We start from the raw sequence: 20628 nt of genomic DNA, 5'->3' as shown, positions 1-20628 counted from the left end.
TGTTTTTGATTTGGGATAACAGCGGAGTTACAATAATAGTGTGGAGACAAAATCCATGTCAGGCTTTTACTACAAAAGCACTGCTTGCTAGAAGGTTAAATTTATTGTTTGGGTTTCGGTTTGGTTTTCATGGGATCTTTTATGGGTTTTAGAAATGGAGATTCCACAAGTACACTAGTCACGACTGCCGCCACACTAAAAGAATTACTGATGACTGTGTTAGTAAAACTAACAAAGGCTGTTTGTCACTGCTTACAGAGAATAGGTGTCTTCCTTAGATTCAGGAGCTAACAGAAAGATGACATTTTTTTTATACCTTTCATTTCCTGAAAGTTTTAAGTATGTTTGTAATTCATATCAGCAAGTAGGTCTGCAACTAATGAATATTTTCACTAACAATTAATCTGTCTTAATTTTTCAATTAATTAGTCTTTAAGTCTATGAAATGTCATGAAATGTGTCCTGACTAATAATCCACAGCTCAAACATATTTGGTGTAAATATTCACATTTTAGAAACTGGAATCAAATAATTAAAGTGATTAATTGAATTACAAAAGGCAATTAATTGAATATCAGATTGTTTCCAGTTATTTTATATCAGTTTTTCAGTTAATCGACTAATTGTTGCAGCTCTATGAGCTAACACTGAAATTACAGTTTAGTTAATTTTTCCCCAACATAACTGCCAAGTTGCCTGTATTTGTCCCACATGGAGTACATGAGTGTGCATGTGTTTGTTTGCATGTTCAAGTGCTTCCATTCATGCCTGTCCTCCAGAGATTTGTGGTTTTGGCACCTGAAGATGTGGGCCGTCAAAACAAAACCACCTCCCTTCTCATCTGGCAGCACAATACAAAACAAATGCACTCATTGGAGATATTACACAGGACAGCAGAACCATGATGTTATACCGATGCTCCAGCTGCACAACAGTATCCTAAATATTGCAACACAATGAGAGAGAGTGGAGGTCGGCTGTACAATCACATGATAGATACATGGCAAGCACGGTACTCAGGTAGATCTGAAATGAAGACCAGAGTCCTGTTTGACCTGGCAGGGTTTTATCAGTGGTCAGATTCTGGTTTAGGTGGAAATGGAAGAGAGCCACCTTGTTGTCAGCTATTAAACAGTTGAATCAGTTATTTAATAGAAAACTCACAAAAGCCTCCATAAAACATTATTTTGACTCCCATTAGTGAGTGTTACTTGCTGACTCGCTGGCTAAATAAAGGTTAAATAGCCATTGTTATTGGGTCTACCTGACCTGGCTGTCACTGAGTGTTTCACCAGGGGACTGTGTAGATGGAGAGAATTACACAGAGGAAGAGAGAGAAGGCTACTTCACTTTGCTCTTTGCTCTGTCTGCTCCAATTACATGTTCCACTGTCAGAGCAGCAGCGCTCTTAATCAGGTAATGCCAGGGTTTAAAGTCATCCCCCTAAACGTGCTCCACAGATTATTACCCTGCTCACACTCTGGTTCAGTGGAGCAGAAAAACGACGAACCTCTTTCCCTGTCCCGTCTACCTCCCCTCTACCTAATTTAAATCCAAACTGAACTACTTTTCTTGGTAGTTTTTTGCAGATTTGTCAGACACTGTGTGTGCGTTTTGTGTGCAAGACTAAGCATCGGCCTGTCACATTGTCTCAGTGTTTGGCTGATAAAGTGACATAGTTTTGTCAGCTGATCCCTTCTTCCCCTCCCCTGCATGCTAAGATACACCTCCTTGAGCCTGAGTCTGCTTCTACTGTCCAGCCTCAGGCCTCCCCGGGAACTAATTCCTTTCAAAGTGTGACAGGCAATAAAAGATGGTGGATACACACACACACGCACGCACGCACGCACGCACGCATACACAGGCTGGTCACAAGATGAGCTCCAAATCATCTTAAAAGTGTGATACAATCAGCTGTGTACACAAATTGTTCTTTATGCCAATACCCCCTCTCACAGGCTCACACACTTAGCTCGGCATTTCCATGGTGTTTTTCTGCTGCACACACATTTGCTTTCTCTTGTCGTTATGACTCACCTTTTACAACGTGTCTTATCAGTCTCATTATGGTACTTGCACATTTGTGTTTGCCATCCCTGGGGTCGCAGCTGAAGGAGCTGGCTGTTGCTATTTGAGCAACAGATGTTGCGGGCACCTGGCACGGGGTTGCATCTGCATCAGAGGACCCCAGTGAAATCTGCTGGCACACTGCCAAAGTGTAACGACTAACAGTGGCTTCTACGAGCATGTCTGACAGTAAGAATACAGGATTTTCAGTCACAATAGTTTAAATTTATAGCAGCCCCCTCTTCCTGTCCCTGTTTCTAATACTGACTTTGACTTTTGTGTGATCGGCAGTGGTTTGTGTTTGAATCGTATTTGACTTGCAGGTCGTTTGCGCCAATTCATTTTTTCCAAACACTGACACTGACTGAACGCTTCGATTGATAATTGTTACATTGATTAGGTTTTTAGGTTTAGGTTTTTTTTCATTGATTTTAGAAGGAAATGAAATGAGTTGAATGGCACAAAGACTTGTTTCTCTACCTTTTGTGTGTGTATGTTTAAACATGGAAATGACCATGTTGTGAGTAAAGGCATGAATGGAAAATAATGTTTGCTTTTGTGAAAGTGTAAAAAATAGAAATTGAATGTGGTGTTTTTACACTTCTCGGAACATCATGATAATTGTTCAATTATTTTTTCTTCTAAAAGACAAAAGGTCAAATTTGCTGGTTGCAACTTCTCACATGTGAGGATGAAAGTAAAGTGAATATCTTTGGACTATTGACGGGACAAAACAAGATATTTGAGGATGTCACATTGGCTGTGTTAAATTACAACAGGAATTTCTCTATGTTCTGGCATTTTATAGACAACAATTAATCAATTAATTTAGAAAATAATCAGATTAATAGATAATGAAAATGTGTTGCAGCCCTATTTTAATCGGTTAAATGGCTTAACTTTAGCAATCTAATTTAATCCAAGGGCAAAAATATTAAGAACACCATTCAGTGTAATGCACCCAAGTACACCACTACCACTTAGTACAATCTCAGTAATAAACAAAGTAGAATTATCACTTTTTTTGACAATGTAAACAGAAACTGAAAATGTATAAACTTCAAAAAAAGCTGAATTTATAGTATTTTTAGGACCCTATGACATCGCGGAATTGGCCAATTTAAAACAGAATTTATTTTTAACGCAGAATATCGCAGAATTTGACATAATTTGACTGAAATGCTGTTTTCGTGTGGAAGAGGAACGTATGTCTGGAGAAAACTGCACGGAGGAAAGCAAATCTGGGTGGCACAACAAGCCCTCTCCACACACTGAGCCCATCACCCTTCAATATAATGTAAGCATAGCGGAGCAGCTGGCCACGGCTCGGTCTTCGAAACCTGACACTATTACTGTACGGTACTGTATTGAGGAAATGTGTTGTCACCTCAATAAATTTAAATTCATTTTTATTTAATTTGTGTACATTTACATTGAAAACACACTGTTTTTGTTCGTAAAACAAGAGCAAAAGGTAAAAAAAACAGGATTAATTAAATTAAAACGGAATTTGGGAAAAAATAAAACAGATTTTATAGGGCCCTACACTTATATTGGATTGAATTATATTGCACATGTGTTCCTAATGAAGTTGCAGGTGACTGTAGTTCAGAGAATAAAACTACTAAAGTGTATACTAAATACCTAATTACTATATAATATAGTTCAGAGAATGTCTTAAATTGAAGTAAAGTGACAAAATACAACATTTATTGCATTTAACTTCAGTACTTTATGAAACAAATAAATGAAAATAATAATACAGTAAAGTCAAATGACTTTAAAACAATACATATTTAAGATTTATAACTAAGACAAAGGCTATTTGGTCTGAATATTCAATAGTTTTAATCAAAACTAAACCCATTTATTGCATTTAACTTCAGTGCCAGTACTTACTTTTAGAGTGACTGATTTTAATTTTTGCATCATTAGGCAATACAAATTAAGTGCACTAGATTGCCCCACTCCTCCTACCTCAGGCTTTCAGTGTAGAGACCTGAGATCAACCTCTCTGCTGGGGGGGGGCGGGGGGTCATGTGCGTCAGTAATAACCATCCGTGTAAAACACAAGCAGAGCAGAAAGTGTCAAGAGCAGGGGGAATATCAGACATTATAGGCCTAATTATTTTAACTCCTGACCTTTTTACACTACAGACTGTGAAAAAATGTTGTTGTTTGTTTCACATTTACAGAAGGTTTATTAAAAATATTTTCTAACTCATATATCTTCCAAGGTTTTCCTGCCCATGCTTGTTGTTTTTTTCCTCCTGGTTATGTTGTGCTTTAAAGAGCTGTACAGTTAAACATCTCCCCAGAGAAACCCAGTACAACCACATTCCTGTAATGTTTGCTATTGAGCATCTCCATTGACCCGAATGGATGTCAAGTGCCTTGTTCTGGGGCACCCTAACATATTACAGAGGCTGTTAAGTTTTAGATTTTTAGAGCAAGTCCCATGGCCGGCCTGGGGGCCTTAAACCTGCTGCTGTGTACTTATAAAACAATACTTCTTAACCTTTTAAGCTGTCACAAGCCCCATTTGTGGTGGGACATATACTTTTGTCATCCTGTTTCAGCTTATAAACATTATGTTATGCTTGATAATCAGATTGTGTGATTTATCTCACCTCACATGTTAGACCTAATGATTTTTTTTCTTTTGGTTGGTTTATTTAGATTTTTTAAAGAGAGGTTTAAAAGACCTTGGTGAAACTTGTAGAGTAAAAACGGCAGGTGTTTTCATCAAGGTTGACATCAGCTTTGATTCTTATTGAATTGAAGGCCATTAGTGGGCCATTCAGAAAGCACCCAGTAGGGGCTCCATTGGCGTTTAGCCCCTCTGTGACCTAACCATTATGGCCAATTTCTAGCACATGAACTATCTACTCTTTGTCCTATCTGAACCTGATTAGCTGGCTCATTAGCATTGTTAGCTCAGCCTGGGTGACAAATCCCTCACTCACAAGGAGCCCATTGCCAACTCTAGGAGAAAGGAGGCATTACAGCTATTCCCTATGTTAGGCTTAAGGCAACATTTCTGCTCACCTCTCATGATCATGCTGCCTCTGTTTGAAAAAAAATGATGGTTGTCTTGATGAGAGTGTAACACATTCAAAACTGTATGACCTTGGACGTGTTCGTCATTCAATCGTCATTCAGTCTCTCGGTTAATGAGTTAAGTTTCATTTCACAGCTGGTTTTGGTTCACTTTCATTTGTCAGGAATCATGTTTTATCACAAGCGTTAAGGATATTGTGAAGTTTAGCGCTGCATAATAACACTGTATTATCAGTTACCACTTAATTGGCTGCAATCTGTTTAAGGGGAGCATGAACTTTTAACCTGATGATCTTTGACCTCCCTTTAAATACCAACAGATGGTTGGACAGTGGTCTTGTGAGATACTCCCATGATCCAATGTCAGGTTTTGGATAAGATGACAGTGTGTTGCTGTAGTGGGTATATGGCTCTGGCTTCAACATACTTTGCAACTTTTCATATTTCTGTCCTTAAATGAATTGTAAAGAAGCTTAATCTTGTTTGGAAGCTTACACATAGTTGTATTGATTGCGTCATGTCAACATTCAGAGTAACATCAGACTCAGTAATGTTGCTACAGAAACTCAGTGGCAGATTTGGCAGCGTTGTGTGTTTTTGTTTAGGTTACACCATGTGTCACTCAACACTTGTGTGCCAAGTAGAAAAGCTTTTCAATGATAGAGAGCTCCTCAAGTTAACACAACTCCTCCGGAGGTCTTCTGCTTCACTGTGTTTACACCATTTGGACACTTGCACACAGGCATATGTGCATGTACAGTTTTGGTGTGACTCGTCTTCCGTCACACCACTCATTTTGTCAGCAGGTCCCCACCCCTCGTATAAGAGGAAATGTTGGCATGGCCCAGCCTGTTGAATAAGTTATGGATGGTTTTGCAGTGTATTACTGGGTATTTCCACCGGGTCTGTCACCGGTCCTCTGTGATGCTGACATGGTGACATGAAAAAGTAGTAGAATGGATGGCTAAGGCTGTAGTGATTGTAACAAGATGTACAGATGCTCAGTTTTGCTTGAATATTTCTTATTTGTAATTTACGACAGTTGTAGCTGCTGATTGATTTTTTTTATTAAGGAAATCAATATAATGAAGTGGATTTTTTATTGACTGAACTTGTCCATTAAAGCACACACTACAAGATTAAAAAAACAGTTTCTATCCCAAACCCATCATCACACTAACTCTGCTTTGAAATCACACACACTATTATCAATAATATATCAACATCTTTGTGCAATACGATTGCAGTGCTATTTATTTATTTATCTATAACATATTTTTGACACAAGTGCTAATTTATTGTGGTCCATCTCATTTTTAACTTTATTTTAAGCACACGTTGTAAATGATGTGGATTTCAAGAACTGTATGTGAACATGTTGATGAGTGAGTGTGATAAATCTTTCTTTTATGTATATATGCTGAGTTCTGTTTTTAGGCAGTGTACTGAATCTTTACATGACAAAGTGATCTTCAATTTCTTGAAATTTAAAAATTAAATATATAATTCCCTGTTAAAATGTATCACTTTTGTTCCAGTTTGGGAATTTTGAAATTATTACTGTTAAACTAGTTCAGTTGAGTGTTTTCACACTCTGCCTTATTCTGTCACTCAGTCTGCAGATCAAGGGCCAGGCTGAAAATGAGCATGTGACAGCATTAAAGCTCAGAGGAAATTCCTCTAGAGGATCAGAACTTGGAGCCATGCAGGAAAAGGAAAGGGAAAAGAGTACGGTGGAGTTGAGAATCATTGAGTTATGAAATTGAATTTAAAGATGAGATGAATTAAATATATACATGTACAGCTGAATGAGTTTACTATATATTTGATGTTGTGCACATGCAGAAGAATAATTTTGGTTTTGTTTTATGTTGAAGTGTACCTTTTGAGCACTTTCCGCTTTAAACCCTGACTCATCACATATTTCACCTCGCCCAAAACACTCAATATCACCTTTCCACATTGTTTCTAGCTATGGACTCGTGCAGGGTTCAAAAGGGGAATCGGTTTACTCTCCAGTTATGTCAGCACATGACATTACGTGAGTGCATTCCTCAGCTGGCTCACTTGGCAGGTATTTAGGAGAAATCACCCAGGCCAAGGAGGGCTGGCTCTCGCTGCATAAAGGCTACATCTAGTACAAGATGATTTTACACCATAGCCAAATAGCCTAGCAGTCTTTTTTTTTTATTTGACTTACCAGTTGCATTTTCTAATTATCCAAATGGGAATATGATTTTAAATTGAAACTTTTCTCCTGTCTAATTAATTGTGTGCCGTGATTAAAAAGGCACACTGTGTTCCACGATGTAATAGGCTTTAAGGTCCCCTAGGAGAAGAAAAGACCCTGTAGACACTTTACTCGCAGCTCCATGCTAACTTAATGCAAACAGTTAAGCACTAGATGAAATGACTTGCTGTAGGCTCAAAGCACACGGACGGTTACCTGAATTTCTTTGGTTGTTAAAGTCACTGAAGTGAACTAGTTGGAAAAACTGTGTGACATTTGAGGCTTTGGATTCTGTTAAAACAACAAATGTTTTATTACTCATATTGCAACTTGAACAAATTGCAACAACATTTTTTGCTGGAGTACCTTCTTATAATCAACTGCATATTTCTTGTAACTGATCAGTTTCTAAGTATTACTCAGTGTGACCTGGCTGTGAAAACTCACTGTATGATTTTGTTAATATTCATGCTGTTTTAGTCATTTGTCAGGTGATCTGATCAGAAGTGGACAGCCAAGACACACTGCTGTTTACACCTGTCTTTATTATGTGTGTTGAGCTGACCATTTATGTCAAGATTATGTTGCTGCCGACATCATTTCCTCAAGAAGGTCAAACTGCCCCGCTCACAGTTATTACATCAGTCAGATAACCGTCAGCTTGGTTGTTAGTGTTTTTAGCTGAAGAACTAATATACATGTAGGAACTATTCCAATTGTTCAGATGACTCCAGCCACATACATCTGTGCTCACCTCCATTCTTTAAACCACCACGTCCTGCATTGATGACATGTTTTCCTGTTATGTCCTTGCTGGGAGGCATCAGGATGCATTAGCGTTTACACTACAAAAGATATGTGGTCAGATGTGTCCCAGACCACCTCAGCAATTGGTTTGAGTGATCGGACCACAGTGTGTCTTAGAGGTTGTTTACACTTGTATTTAGTGCTGTCCGCTTGTGGTCAGATCACCTGAGACGTTAATACCATGTGTAAACAGGGATTGTGTTGTTGTTGGAGCATTTTCATGCTGTAAAGGTGAATAAGAACTACACAAATAAAAATATCAAAAGTACATTTAGGATTTTGTTATGTCTTAACTTAATGTATGATAGCACAAAAAACAGCTGCATGTATTGTAGCACAGTACATTGTGGCCTCAATCTTGGGGCATGCTGTTACTATACACTGAATTAGCATTGTGCTGATTCACACTATGCACTGTGCATCCCAATTTTGCTCTCGTTTCTTTCAGTGGTGAGAAGTGAATGATGCTAAAAGGTTTCTTAGCATTTCAGTCTTGCAGCAATGGCCTCAGGGACTCTCTGGCCTTAAACCAAGGTGAGGAGCATTGCCACAGCAAGCTCTCCTTTTTCGCAACACCACTGTGCAATGTGGCAAATGGACACTCCAGTCCAAACACTAAAGTAAGCAACACAAAATGACAGATGTCAGCAAAATTACTGTAAGCTCCTACAGTGAAAACTGCATAGGTTTACAAAGCAAGGCAATACCACAGCATGCATTCTCATGTATTTGTATAGATGATGCAATCCTAACAAAAAAAAAACATTTTTTTTATTTTGACACATTTTTATTAATGATGATCATTTCTCTAGTTTTAAGGGAAAGAAGCTTGATGGTGGTTTTGATAGGAAAACCTTCAGGCATTTTTCAGCTGCCATTTGATTAACCACACAAGTCAGAACTGTTTTATTTTAAGGCTTTCTCTGACCTGGACAGATATAACTGAGCTGGAAGTCTGCAGAATTCATTTCTTCTCTCTTGACCCTTTTTCAGTGAGGTCAGTAGTGTTCAGGTCCAGCCGTGTTGTAAAAGCGAGGAGTATATCCAATAGTCCCATTGGCTTACAGTCTTCATCTGTTTGTGTGAAGAAGAAAAAACTACAATCTCAAAACCATCATTTATTCTGCGAGGTTGTGTCCCTTTTATAGGTTGCAGTTCAAATGGCACTGGCTATAATGTGTCCTTTAGGATTAGTGTTTTGCCAGCAGCTCTTGCAACACCATTTTCTGAGTGGCCTCAACCTTAAAATAACAGTTTGTATTAGCTGCTGTCATGAGTTTAGTTGCAGTTAGTTGTCCCACCATATTAGAATAATATGCACCTTTTTGTTTTGGTACAAAATTCTTTTTTTTTTTTTTTTTACCATCACAATGAGTCATCTAATGTAGAGAATGTGCAAATTCAGACTCTCACTCTATTTATATTGTCCTACAAAATATGGCTAATGTGGTACATGTGTAGTTTTAAGTTGGCCTGCACTGAAAATGGTTAAAGGAAAATGGTTTGAGTTTTCATGACTAAATGTTTGAATGCATTTTTTTTACAAACAGCAGGGTTTTAGAGGCATAGTGCACCCAGAAATGCAAATTGATACATTTATTTATTAACTGAAAATAGTGGTGTACTCTCAGTTTGTCTCATTAATTGAAACTGCTGCTCCACTCTTCACCTGCTCACAAAGCTGTACATTACGGCAGGAAACCATACTGATCAATTAAATAACTGACTCTGATTAACATCGTACATTGAAATCAATTCAATATGTCCCTACAGTTACCTGATACAATAATCTGATTTGTGTGTTGGCATCAGAATCTCCCCTTTGGCTGTGCTCTCAGCCACAGATGAATCTGTGACTAAATTGTTGTGGAGAGGTGCTTATTTATACCAGTTAATCAATTTTGCCACCTCTTGTCTCTCTGTCTCTCTTCCACGCCTGATTCCAGCTCTCCTCTCCCCTCAGTGTATACAGCCAGAGCCCAGTGCTCTGTGCTTATTATACAGAAAGCCCTCCCCTTCCCATCCTGCGACATCCTGAAGTGACTGCCAGTGTTAAAGATTCATGAGCATGATCAGCTTTCAGTAAATGGGGAGGGGGGGGCTGGCTCTTGGTTGCACTCTGGCACTTTAGAGCCATTACCTTGCAGTGATTCTGGATTGGATGAGCTCTCGAGTGCAACTTGGTAACAAGCAAGGTGCATACCTGTCTGTCCACTAAATCAGCGATGGTCTCTTCATGTGTTTGTGTCGGACTTTCTGGACACATACTGGTCTGAAGTAGATTAGCCCAGCCAGTTTCACACTTTACTTGGCAAATCAGATTGAAACAAACCTGTGTTGGTGGTTGCGACACCACATGTTAGCCAACAAAGAACTGCCACCATCCTCTTGATCGGACACTGGCAGGGATTCAGTATCAGTAAACTAGTGTCTTTATTGATTATACTATTGCAATGCCTATCTAAAACGTGCCTGTTCAGAACGGGCCTATTGCTTGGCCTCTGGTATTGCTGTCAACACATAGAATAATTAATAAATGTGATGTGGGGTGTCAATGACTATATATACACATTCTATTTTACATAGATATTGAAAATAATAAACATTCCATTAGTAAATAAATGCTATTTATAAGTAAAATAATGGCTGCATTGAAAAAATAAAATATATAATGGAGAGCTTTTGCAAAAATGTGCATCATAATATAAAGCAGATTCACATTTTGGCTCTTTGATCGTTTATTGTCTGTGCCTTCAGTTTGGATTTGAGTGGGTATGTTTCGCTCAAAACATTTGTGCTTTGTCTCGTAGTGGCGCTTTACAATTGCCACGATGTTGGAACATATGACACATACTGGCTTTGAACTGCCGCTGGGAAAAATGAACATGTAAGAGTCTGTCCATTCTTGATTTAAAAGCTCTATTTTCACAATCTATTTTTCTGTGTTTAGAGCATGCCATGTGAAATTACTTCCTTATTTCTCCGACTGTAGGCTCTCATCTCATCTCTCCCTGTGTGTGTGTGTGTGTGTCTGTGTGTGTGTGTGTGTGTGTGTGTTTGTCTTACTCAGTCGCAATGCTTATCAGAATGTACAGATTTGATTTGGCTGAGTAGCATCACGTGAGGTGACAACGCATGCATTGGTATAGCTGCTAAACCAGTGCAGTAAATGCTATAAAAGCTGTGCCCTTAAAATAGAAACACTATTTAATATATATGATTAATTGGTTATAATGAGCTTGCACTCGACGCTGCACTTCCTTACGTCTTCAGCAATACACCAGCCCAGCGTGAAGTCCATCAGAAACAACACCCAACACTTCTGTATGTTGCAGCAATGCGCCTGTGCAGCTGCCATATTGGAAAAGGTCAAGATCCGCTTCTCATCCAACTTCACACTCAACACTTGCACTTCATTGGGTCCCAGCAAAACACCCACCTTGTGTAAAGTAGATCAGATGAACAGTTGTCAAGAAAAGAGACAAGACGCACAGAAGGACAGAGACCTTTTTACCTTTTTCATTAGAATGGACTCTTCATAGTTGGGAAAATTACATTTCATTTTGCCTTGTAGCCAGCTCTGAAAAGAGGAGAGTGCACACAAGTGGGCGAGTGATAAAGAGTGAGCTTGAGGAGAGAACTGGACTTAATGCACTTATATAATGTAATTTTGTGCTTTAGCAGTAAATGGAACTACAGATTGGAGTTTCTGAACAGTGATAGCCAGGATCTACTGAGCACACGTCGCCTCTTTTGTGAAAAAAGGCAGATGACCTATTTCCCCCCCCCCTCCCTTTTGTTTTCCACATCTTACTTGCATGTCTCCATACTTTTATCTCTCATTGTCTCCCTAGATCTCCCTATTGATCTGATTCCTTCATATGTTCAGAGTAACATGCCACTCAAGCCTCATTAAAATTAAGATTCCAGGTTTCAACTTAATATCGCTCTTAATCTCCTCTGATCCATCATCACGGCGCTCTCTCCATCTCATTATGCTTCTCCCTGGATCCAAACCTAATATCACAACATCTGGTTCAAGGTAACAGCAGCTGTCGACAGGACCAGAGTTCACTGCAGACCTCCACCCAAGTTGCATTCTGTTGAAATTGATATTGTTTTTACATACATGCTTGTCTTTAATACCACCTGATATGGTTCCAATATGTTCCTGTGTGTTTTGGCTCTCTCTTTCCACCCCTTGCACCCTTTCACCCAGCAAATATTGAGATGTAAAATGAGAAGACATGAGTCCTCTGGGCCCCTCTGTCATGATTTCCTTTTCAAATTTGGGGAAATAATGGCCCATGTTGCGCTCCTCAAGAAGCAGTCTTTATTGGAGCGCTCTTGTCTTCCGTTTTTCTCTCAGGGCCTGTCGTGCCAAGAAGCCATGTGAGGACAGATTACACACTCGCGAGACATTGTTCAGTGCCCCACAGTGGGTTTGCACTTTCTGGAAGGACTCTCATTATTATAGTGCAGGAGACTTCAAACAATTCCCCAACAGCTTTTGATGCAGTTTAATGCACAGTCATGCCCAACACACTCTGAGCTCCAGACACACTGGGTGTGTCTCTATAATCAAAGCCCTGCTAACCCACATGATTACAGGAATGGCACACTGGCACATGCCCTCTCCCCTTGGCAATCAGACACTGATTTTTTTTTTCTCTGCATCCTTTTTTCCCTCCATTATACTATGACTGGAATGGGTGATTCAGTGTTTTTGAAGGCCCTCTTCTGGTGGTGTGTGTGCAGCCTGCTCGCACTGTGTGGTTATGTCAGCTGAATTTTGTTAAAGAAAACCTGTCTGCTAGAAATGTAGTAGTCAAACATGATTGTGAAAAGTGGATGTCACAGCTCTGCAGTGGTTTTTGATAAACCAGTTAGAAAGTTATACTACTACATCAAAGGTGCAAGAAACCGTTGCACAGAACATAGGCTCAGCAGAGTCATGTGAGCACATATTCTAGTATGTAGTTAGACTGCCAGGTTTTAGGACTAATGTAACGATTTTAGAAGTGTCCCATCCAATATTGAAATTGGTTCCATTTCTTAACGGAAGAGCCCACAAGTAACAGACAGACTTTTATAGTCACAACTTTGCCTAGTGTGTAGAAGAATTGTATTGCTTGATATCCCAAAATATCAATAGATTCCTTTTCAATTGTTCTTTAGTTCTTGTTACTGATTTGAAAAATGTTTTACTAGTTTATTTTTAGAGCTGCACGATATATCGTTTCAACATTGACAACTTGTGCAATGTTGAGTCACATTGCACGACACACAACATCAAGTAAGGTAAATGAACTCAAACACATCATGCCATTACTTTTGCTCTGATGAAGGGAAGAACTTTATCAGTTTATCAAATAACCAAAGCACACCAGACCACATAGCATTCAATGTGCCTGCAGTAACCTGTCTATAAACATGAACGCAACACAGCTACTGTCACAGATGATGTCGTCTGTATGCTAGAAGACAGCGTTCAGTTATGCGAGGCGGCTTTGGAGTGTGTATATTTCCGTTATCAGCGGCACCTCATCCTGGTGCTGGTTAAAAGTTAACCAGTTGCCACCTGCTGTTTAAAATGTAGGGGGTTAGCCCAGAAGTTAGCATTAGCTTGTGACAGAGCATAAATGAGCTGCCCATTGGAACCTGACCAGGCTCACTTAAGGTGGTCTGACCTTTAAGGTAGACCAGCTGGTCTCATTTTAGTAACAAGTCTCCCAAGTTCTGGCTGCTGTGTGTCCTACCACCTCCACCATTGCAATATATAAAAATATAAAATGAAAACAAATATTGCAGACAGTGTCACTTTTTCAGTATTGTGCAGCCCTGTTTATTTGTATTAGTGATGATTAGTTTTTATTGTTACGTCCTTTTAAAGCAATTTTATCCTTCCTATCCAAAGAACTTCATTTTTACATTTCTTTGATAGTCAGGATCAATCAGGACATCCACATTTGTAGCCCCAAACAAACCATTGTGTGCTACTATGTAATTCTGAATTCCAAATTCTGAAATTTGGACAGTAGCATTGTTCTACCATGTTGAAGGGAGTTCAAGTCCGCCTGCAGTCAACAGAGCCATAAGTGCGTGTGGTGCAGCATCACTGCTCAGCCCTACAGTTGGAAATTTGCCTGGCGCTGTGTTTGCTCTAGTGTCATTCAGACAACATTGCAACCTCTCAAGTGCACTTACAGGTTTAATATGTTAAGCTTTTGAGGTGTTTATTGCAGTGTAACACAGCATGTTGTGTACAGGTTGTACCAGCTGAGTTTGACAGGAGGAAGTGTTGTCTCCAAAACTCAGGGCGGCAGCAGCAGCAGCAGCAACAGCAGCAGCTCCTTGTTGTCTCTGCATTCCTCCCTCGCCAGACTGGTTGGCTCCAGCTCAGTCCTGGAGAGTCTGCTCTTGTGACACCTAAGATATAAGCAATGACACATACCTATAATCACCTCCTTCAAGTGCACCTAGTGCTTTCAAAGTCAATTGATTTTTTTCAAAGTTTTTGTGTGTGTTTTATCTGTGTGTATTCTTCTTTTTTCTTGTTAGGTCAAATGACAGGTTACTTGCTTCATATATTTTTATATATAATTTAAGTAAACAGTACCAGTGAAATGTTTGGACACACTTTCTCATTGACGTGAATGGGAAAGTGTGTCCAAACTTTTCACTGGTACTGTATGTTATTTCATATTTCACATTAAAGCATATTCTGTAGTACATCAGACATAAAGATCTCTGATAAACAATGTTGAAATGGTAAAATCCTCAGCATTGTGTTGCTGACGCAGTGCTGTGATTGTTAGAGTACTTAATAACCCTAACCCCTCATTTAGCCTTCTGAGTCAGTCACACAGAAAGAGTGCGATGAAGCTAAAAACCTGTAATGAAGTGTTGAGTTCACACTGGCAGGGCTGACCTGTCAGCACACAAACATACACTTATGTTTGCTGTCTTTGTGCATGAGTATTGGTGTGCGTGAGTATTGGTGAGAGTGAGAGGAGGGCAGCTACTTCAAACTAGCAAAATAACTGCATGGAAGACCTTTTCCTCCAGCAAACCACATGACCCCAGCATCATTTCCAGTCAAGTCTTCAGTTTGTATTTCCCAGTGATCATCAGCCTGCCAGTGCTTGGCCAACAACAGCAAGCAGTTTGCCACTATAAATATCATTTAATACTTAACGTGTGAAATGCATCCCCTTTTTCTGGATGAGACTCACTTAATAAATGACGTTTACCTCAAATGAAGACTTGGGTAATGTTTGTCAGTATTATTCTTTCTTAAAATTTCAAAACATATCTTCTACGCTCACACAGAGGAAAGTCAAGATAAAAGCAGGTGCCAATTTTTCCCTTTACTGTTTCTTACTATAACAGTAATATGCTAGAAGTCCCTTTGCATAATGAAGTAACAGCTTCATTGACCCATTAAATCTTCCCTCCTTACATTGCTTGCTTAATTGTCCACATCACAGGTGTACCAAGGAATCAGTCTCTTATGTAGGCATTAATCTATGCTAAGGCTTATCAGGTGTGGTAACAACACAGCTGTTAACATGGCCTGGAGCTGAATGCTAGCTAAAGCTGATGCTAGCTAAGTTTTGAGATGCAACAGTAAAATCTAATTCAGCCCCTTTAAACTCTTTTTTTTTTTTGTATCCCAAAAATGCCCTCTTGTTATTTTTGCCCCTTCCTATTACTGTGTTGTTGGCAGTAAATACAATGAGAGTAGAGGGCTGTGGTTTACCCAGCAGTGCACTCAAAGTTATTCCACGTGAGTTGTCACACACGTAATCTGTTATTGCTCATCATTTCCTTTCTATTTATTGAGGTGCATTTGATTGTTGTGCTTTCCTTTTCTTAGTGGGTTTTTGACAGTGTGGGTAAATGAACATCACTGCCTTGCTGTTTTTAATGGCACCGTGTGTGTGTGTGTGTGTGTGTGTGTGTGTGTGGAGGGGGGGGGTTGAGTGTGTAACAGTCAGCTGCATAGTAAAATGTGCTGTAAATCCATTCTGGTGGGTGGATTGTTTCATCATCACAAGACAATAAAAATGTGTGTGTGTCTATAATTTCCATCCCATCAGAGCTGTAGCTTTATTAGAACACATATTTATTCCTATTTGCCTTTTCCATGTAACTGTTAAAGTTTCAACAATTAGTTGATAAATTGATTAGTCAACCTTAATCGATTCATCATTTCACTCATTTTTCTTTTTTCCTTTTCTTTGTTGACTGGATATTTTGGGGTTTTAGACAGTTTTAAACTTGTCCCATTGGGCATTTAGTCGTTTTTAAAGGGAATTTCATAAAGAGAATGATTCATTGAGAACAATCAGAATATCACAATACATAAATAATGAAAATCATCAGTTGCAGCCCTAAAGCCAACTTCACATTGTTGTTTCTTTTTGAATATGACAAAAGATGTAATTTTGTGTTGCAGCAGAGGAAAAAATAAACAGAATAGAGCATTAAAGCTGAAATGGAGGAGAATATAATAATGATCCAAACACAAAAACACTGAAGCAACATACTACCATTCACTTGGTTCTAGACCAGACTTACTGTGACCTGCGAGATCCTTGGCAAGAAGTCTTGATCTCTGTTGAAAGAGGAACTCTCCCCTAGTGGCCGATTCTGATAATTAACTCAGTGACATAGCTACAGCTAGTGCTAACACCAGTGTCCAGCTGTTTATAGCTGTCCTGGGATCCGGGGCATTCTCTAGGATTAAAAGTCCCTTGCTAGTCTGCCCATGTGAAGATCGTACCCTCCAGCAACAGAAGCAGGCCTGCCAGCCTGCTGTCCGGACTGTCTGGATGTCTGTGTTTCTGTCATTGAGACGTGCCTAGTACTTCTAGTCTCTCTTATTTGTCTCAACGCACAATGACCCATCATTACTGCCATGTCAAGGAGACCAAGGCACCCAATCATATCCAGCCTGGCAGGACAAGCACAACCAATCAGTGCAAAAATCCCCATGGTAACTTGTGCTGAGAAGCCCAGGCACAACCAATAGGAATTGAGAGTGCCACTTAGCAATGAGCGTTTAATGGCCTGCTTCTGTTGTCATTAATAAAAGCATGTAACCTCTGCTATAGAGACTGTTATAAATTCAGTGGACAGCACAGAGCTATAGAGACTGTTATAATTTCAGTGGATAGCACAGTGCCACAGCAGAAAGACACCCTGATGCCATTCAAAAGAGCATAATGCAAGGACACATGCACACACAGTGACGTTTGTCATTATCTGCTCATACTCTGTACAGGCCAACAACAGTGCTCAAGTCACTTGTCAACAGAAGGGTGGCAATGTGTTTTACCCTTCAGAGTCTCCTCTGCCTCTCTGGCTAATCACCACTGCTTTGACTTCATCCGTTTGAGCGCAGACCCTGCCATTAGCTTTAAGTAGGTCACTCCAGGCCAGAAGGGAGCCTGCCTCAAGTTTGCATGGTCACTAGCTCTCTTTTTAGTTTAGCCTGCTGCTGCTAAAGCTATGCTATTCCACTCTGCTCTACATTGTGCTGTACTCTGTTGGGCCTTATGTAATGGCTGAGCAGTGAGCGTTCTGCGTGTCTTAGCCGTTTCCATGGTTAGAGTGACTGAGAGTGTATCACAACAAAGCATGCTTCAACCTTGTACACTGTGCTGGGGAAAGCCTTTCTTTTTCTCTCTTCCAGGTTTCAGTTTGTTAGTCTGATTGTTTTTTCCTTCCCCCTCCATAACCTTTTTGAAAACCACAGGTTGATAGATCACTCATTTTGCAAGAAACAAAATATTCTCATTCTTTTTTCTTTCTTTTTTTTTTGTAATGTTGCCATTTGCTTTGGAAGGCAGCAAGTGTTCACATGTTCACTGTGCAGCAGATATCGTCCTATATTTAAATAAAATTAGCCAACATAAAATGTGATGCATGATGGTGATAATTAATAAGATATTACTTTGATCAATAATTGATTGTCTTTCATTTAGTGGCATGAAGTTCAGCCTGTGACTCACAGCATGAGAGGAGCAGAATAGTGTTAGTATGAAGGATTTAGTTTTATTTTTATTTTTACATCCTAACCTAATAACATCTCATTTTTGATTGAACAGAAAACCAAAGTGTGTGTGTATGTGTGTATGTGTGCATGTGTGTGTGTGTGTGTGTGTGTGTGTGTGTATATGTGTCTTCCCAGCCTCAGCATTTACTCAAGAGTCAGCCAGTCTGAGAGCTCGTCTGATAAACAGTAGTTCTAAATTTGAAAAGAGATGTGTTATACTGAGACAGCATTAATGGGACATTTATAAACAGAAGCTACAGTTCTCTTCTTGTTGCTAGAGGACCAGCCTACTTATAGCCTAAATGCACAACATTAAAGGCATGCCGTTATCAAGAAAAAAAATAATTTAAATTTGTGCTGGAGTAGTATGATTTTTTTAGACATATAGATTGTAAATAGTAATAGTTACCCCTTTTTAAAAGGGAAGTTGATATGAGACCGTCAGTAGACAAATATGCATGCAACCAGTTCTCATCAGGATCATCCAAACCAACACTGTTGTTTGGTATAATGCAGTCGCCATGTATGATATCATGTGTAGTGACTAAGACTGTACTGTGCTGTGGTCTAAATCCTCACTGCTGTGGCTCGAGAATACTGTTGTTGTCTAGATATGGGTAAGGATTATGGCGAAGGGTGAGATTTTTTTTAAATTGGGCTGTAGTAGTTCATGTTGTTGATGGAATTAGCTGTGCTGATTTCCATACAGTTAACATCTTACCAGTAACAAAATGTTAAATTAAATATATGTCACTTACCAGAGTCAGTGAGTAAACAGACACATGTTGTGATTGTAAATCCACTCTGCCTTTACTGTGAGCCGGTATCGTGTAACGAATAGGTTTATCTTGGTACATGGGTGAGCATACAGTCTGGTGCTGTGGGCAAAGCGCTGTGCTCTCATTTCAGGCTCTCTGGGGAGAGCTGCACCATCAGAGAGAAATGATTGAATCTCTTTCTCCGCTCCATTTTCACTCATTTCTCCTGGAGTGGATCAACCTGTGCCCCCAGCATAGGATTTTGTGTGTGTGTGTGTGTGTGTGTGTGTGTGTGTGTGTGTGTGTGTGTGTGTGTGTGTGTGTGTGTGTGTGTGTGTGTGTGTGTGTGTGTGTGTGTGTGTGTGTGTGTGTGTGTGTGTGTGTGTGTGTGTGTGTGTGTGTGTGTGTGTGTGTGTGTGTGTGTGTGTGTGTGTGTGTTCATATTGGCATGCTCATACACCTGTACTGTATGAGCAGTTTCCACATAAATTCACTGTCTATCCATCATGCCCATATGAAAACTGTGTCTCTGTTTGTTAACTTTTCAGACGCTGATATGCATTGAGGATGAGTGGAGTCGGTGAAAACTCATCTGACCCTGCCAGGGCAGAGTCACGAAAACGCAAAGAATGTTCTGCTGAACTTCTTGGACCCAGGTAAGATTTTTACACGTAACCAATCAAACAGTCTTTTCCAAAAACTTCATCTGAAGCACTGTTGTTTTGACATTTCCTCTTGATGTAGTTGTATACACTTGAAAGCAATTTGAAAAGAGTAGGGCACATAATCATTTAATGCAAAAGAGAAATGCATAATTCATCTGTACACAGCCACTCAAGAATATAGGTTTTCTTTAATGATGCAGCTCTCCATGTGAACACAATGAAGAGGCCTAGAAATATATTTCACTCTCATGACTCTCTTTCATGCTGAGATGTATAGTATATGTTGTCATTTTGTCATATCCAGAGATGTGTGTGAACACTCAACCCAGATGTACTCTTGTAGATTGATCTCCTTTTCTGTACTGCTCTATTCTGCTATTGTGGTAGAATTACAAATGCGCACAAACCTGAATCTCTTCTGTATATATGTTGATCCATCGTGCTGTTTCCATCTTCTTCACTGCATTCTCTCACACGAGTGTTCTCTGTGTCTCTGCAGTCCCAAGCGGAGCAACGAGAAGCGCAACCGCGAGCACGAGAACAAATACATCGAAGAACTCGCCGAGCTGATCTTCGCCAACTTCAATGACATTGACAACTTCAATGTCAAGCCTGACAAATGTGCAATCCTGAAGGAAACTGTGAAACAGATCAGACAAATAAAGGAGCAAGGTACATATGACAGCCTGTAATGGGTTTTTTTTTTCAAGGTGAAAGAGCCAAAAGTCAGCTTGTTGCCTTTTCTGAAACTTTTACTTCACAGTATCTGCCCGCCCACAGGCTTTCCCTGAACTTATTATATATAACATACCAAGTCAACCTTAGTGAGCGACTTCAAATAGATATCAGCCTTTGTCAGTCACGTCTGTTTGTGCCAACATGCCCGTTAGGCATCATTTTAGGTGTACAGAAGAGGTAAAAAAATGGTAAACCACAGGAGAAACTGTTTGGTGAGTTGGATGACTTACAGCAACTTTA

General features: G+C 39.6%; 1 protein-coding gene across 1 annotated transcript in view; it reads left to right on the top strand.

Moving 5' to 3' along the window:
- Window positions 1-20628, top strand: part of ncoa2 (nuclear receptor coactivator 2) — a 61995-nt gene that overhangs the window by 7736 nt on the left and 33631 nt on the right. The window contains exons 2-3 of the mRNA XM_053342737.1: window positions 19534-19641; window positions 20150-20322. Coding sequence (XP_053198712.1) covers window positions 19553-19641; window positions 20150-20322 — 262 coding nt within the window. The 5' untranslated portion in view covers window positions 19534-19552. The remainder of the gene's footprint in view (window positions 1-19533; window positions 19642-20149; window positions 20323-20628) is intronic.

Source organism: Scomber japonicus, chromosome 21 (assembly GCF_027409825.1).
Source record: "Scomber japonicus isolate fScoJap1 chromosome 21, fScoJap1.pri, whole genome shotgun sequence".
Classification (NCBI taxonomy): Eukaryota; Metazoa; Chordata; class Actinopteri; order Scombriformes; family Scombridae; genus Scomber; species Scomber japonicus.
Note: the sequence above shows the minus strand (reverse complement) of the source record. Positions and strands in the feature narration are given on the sequence as shown.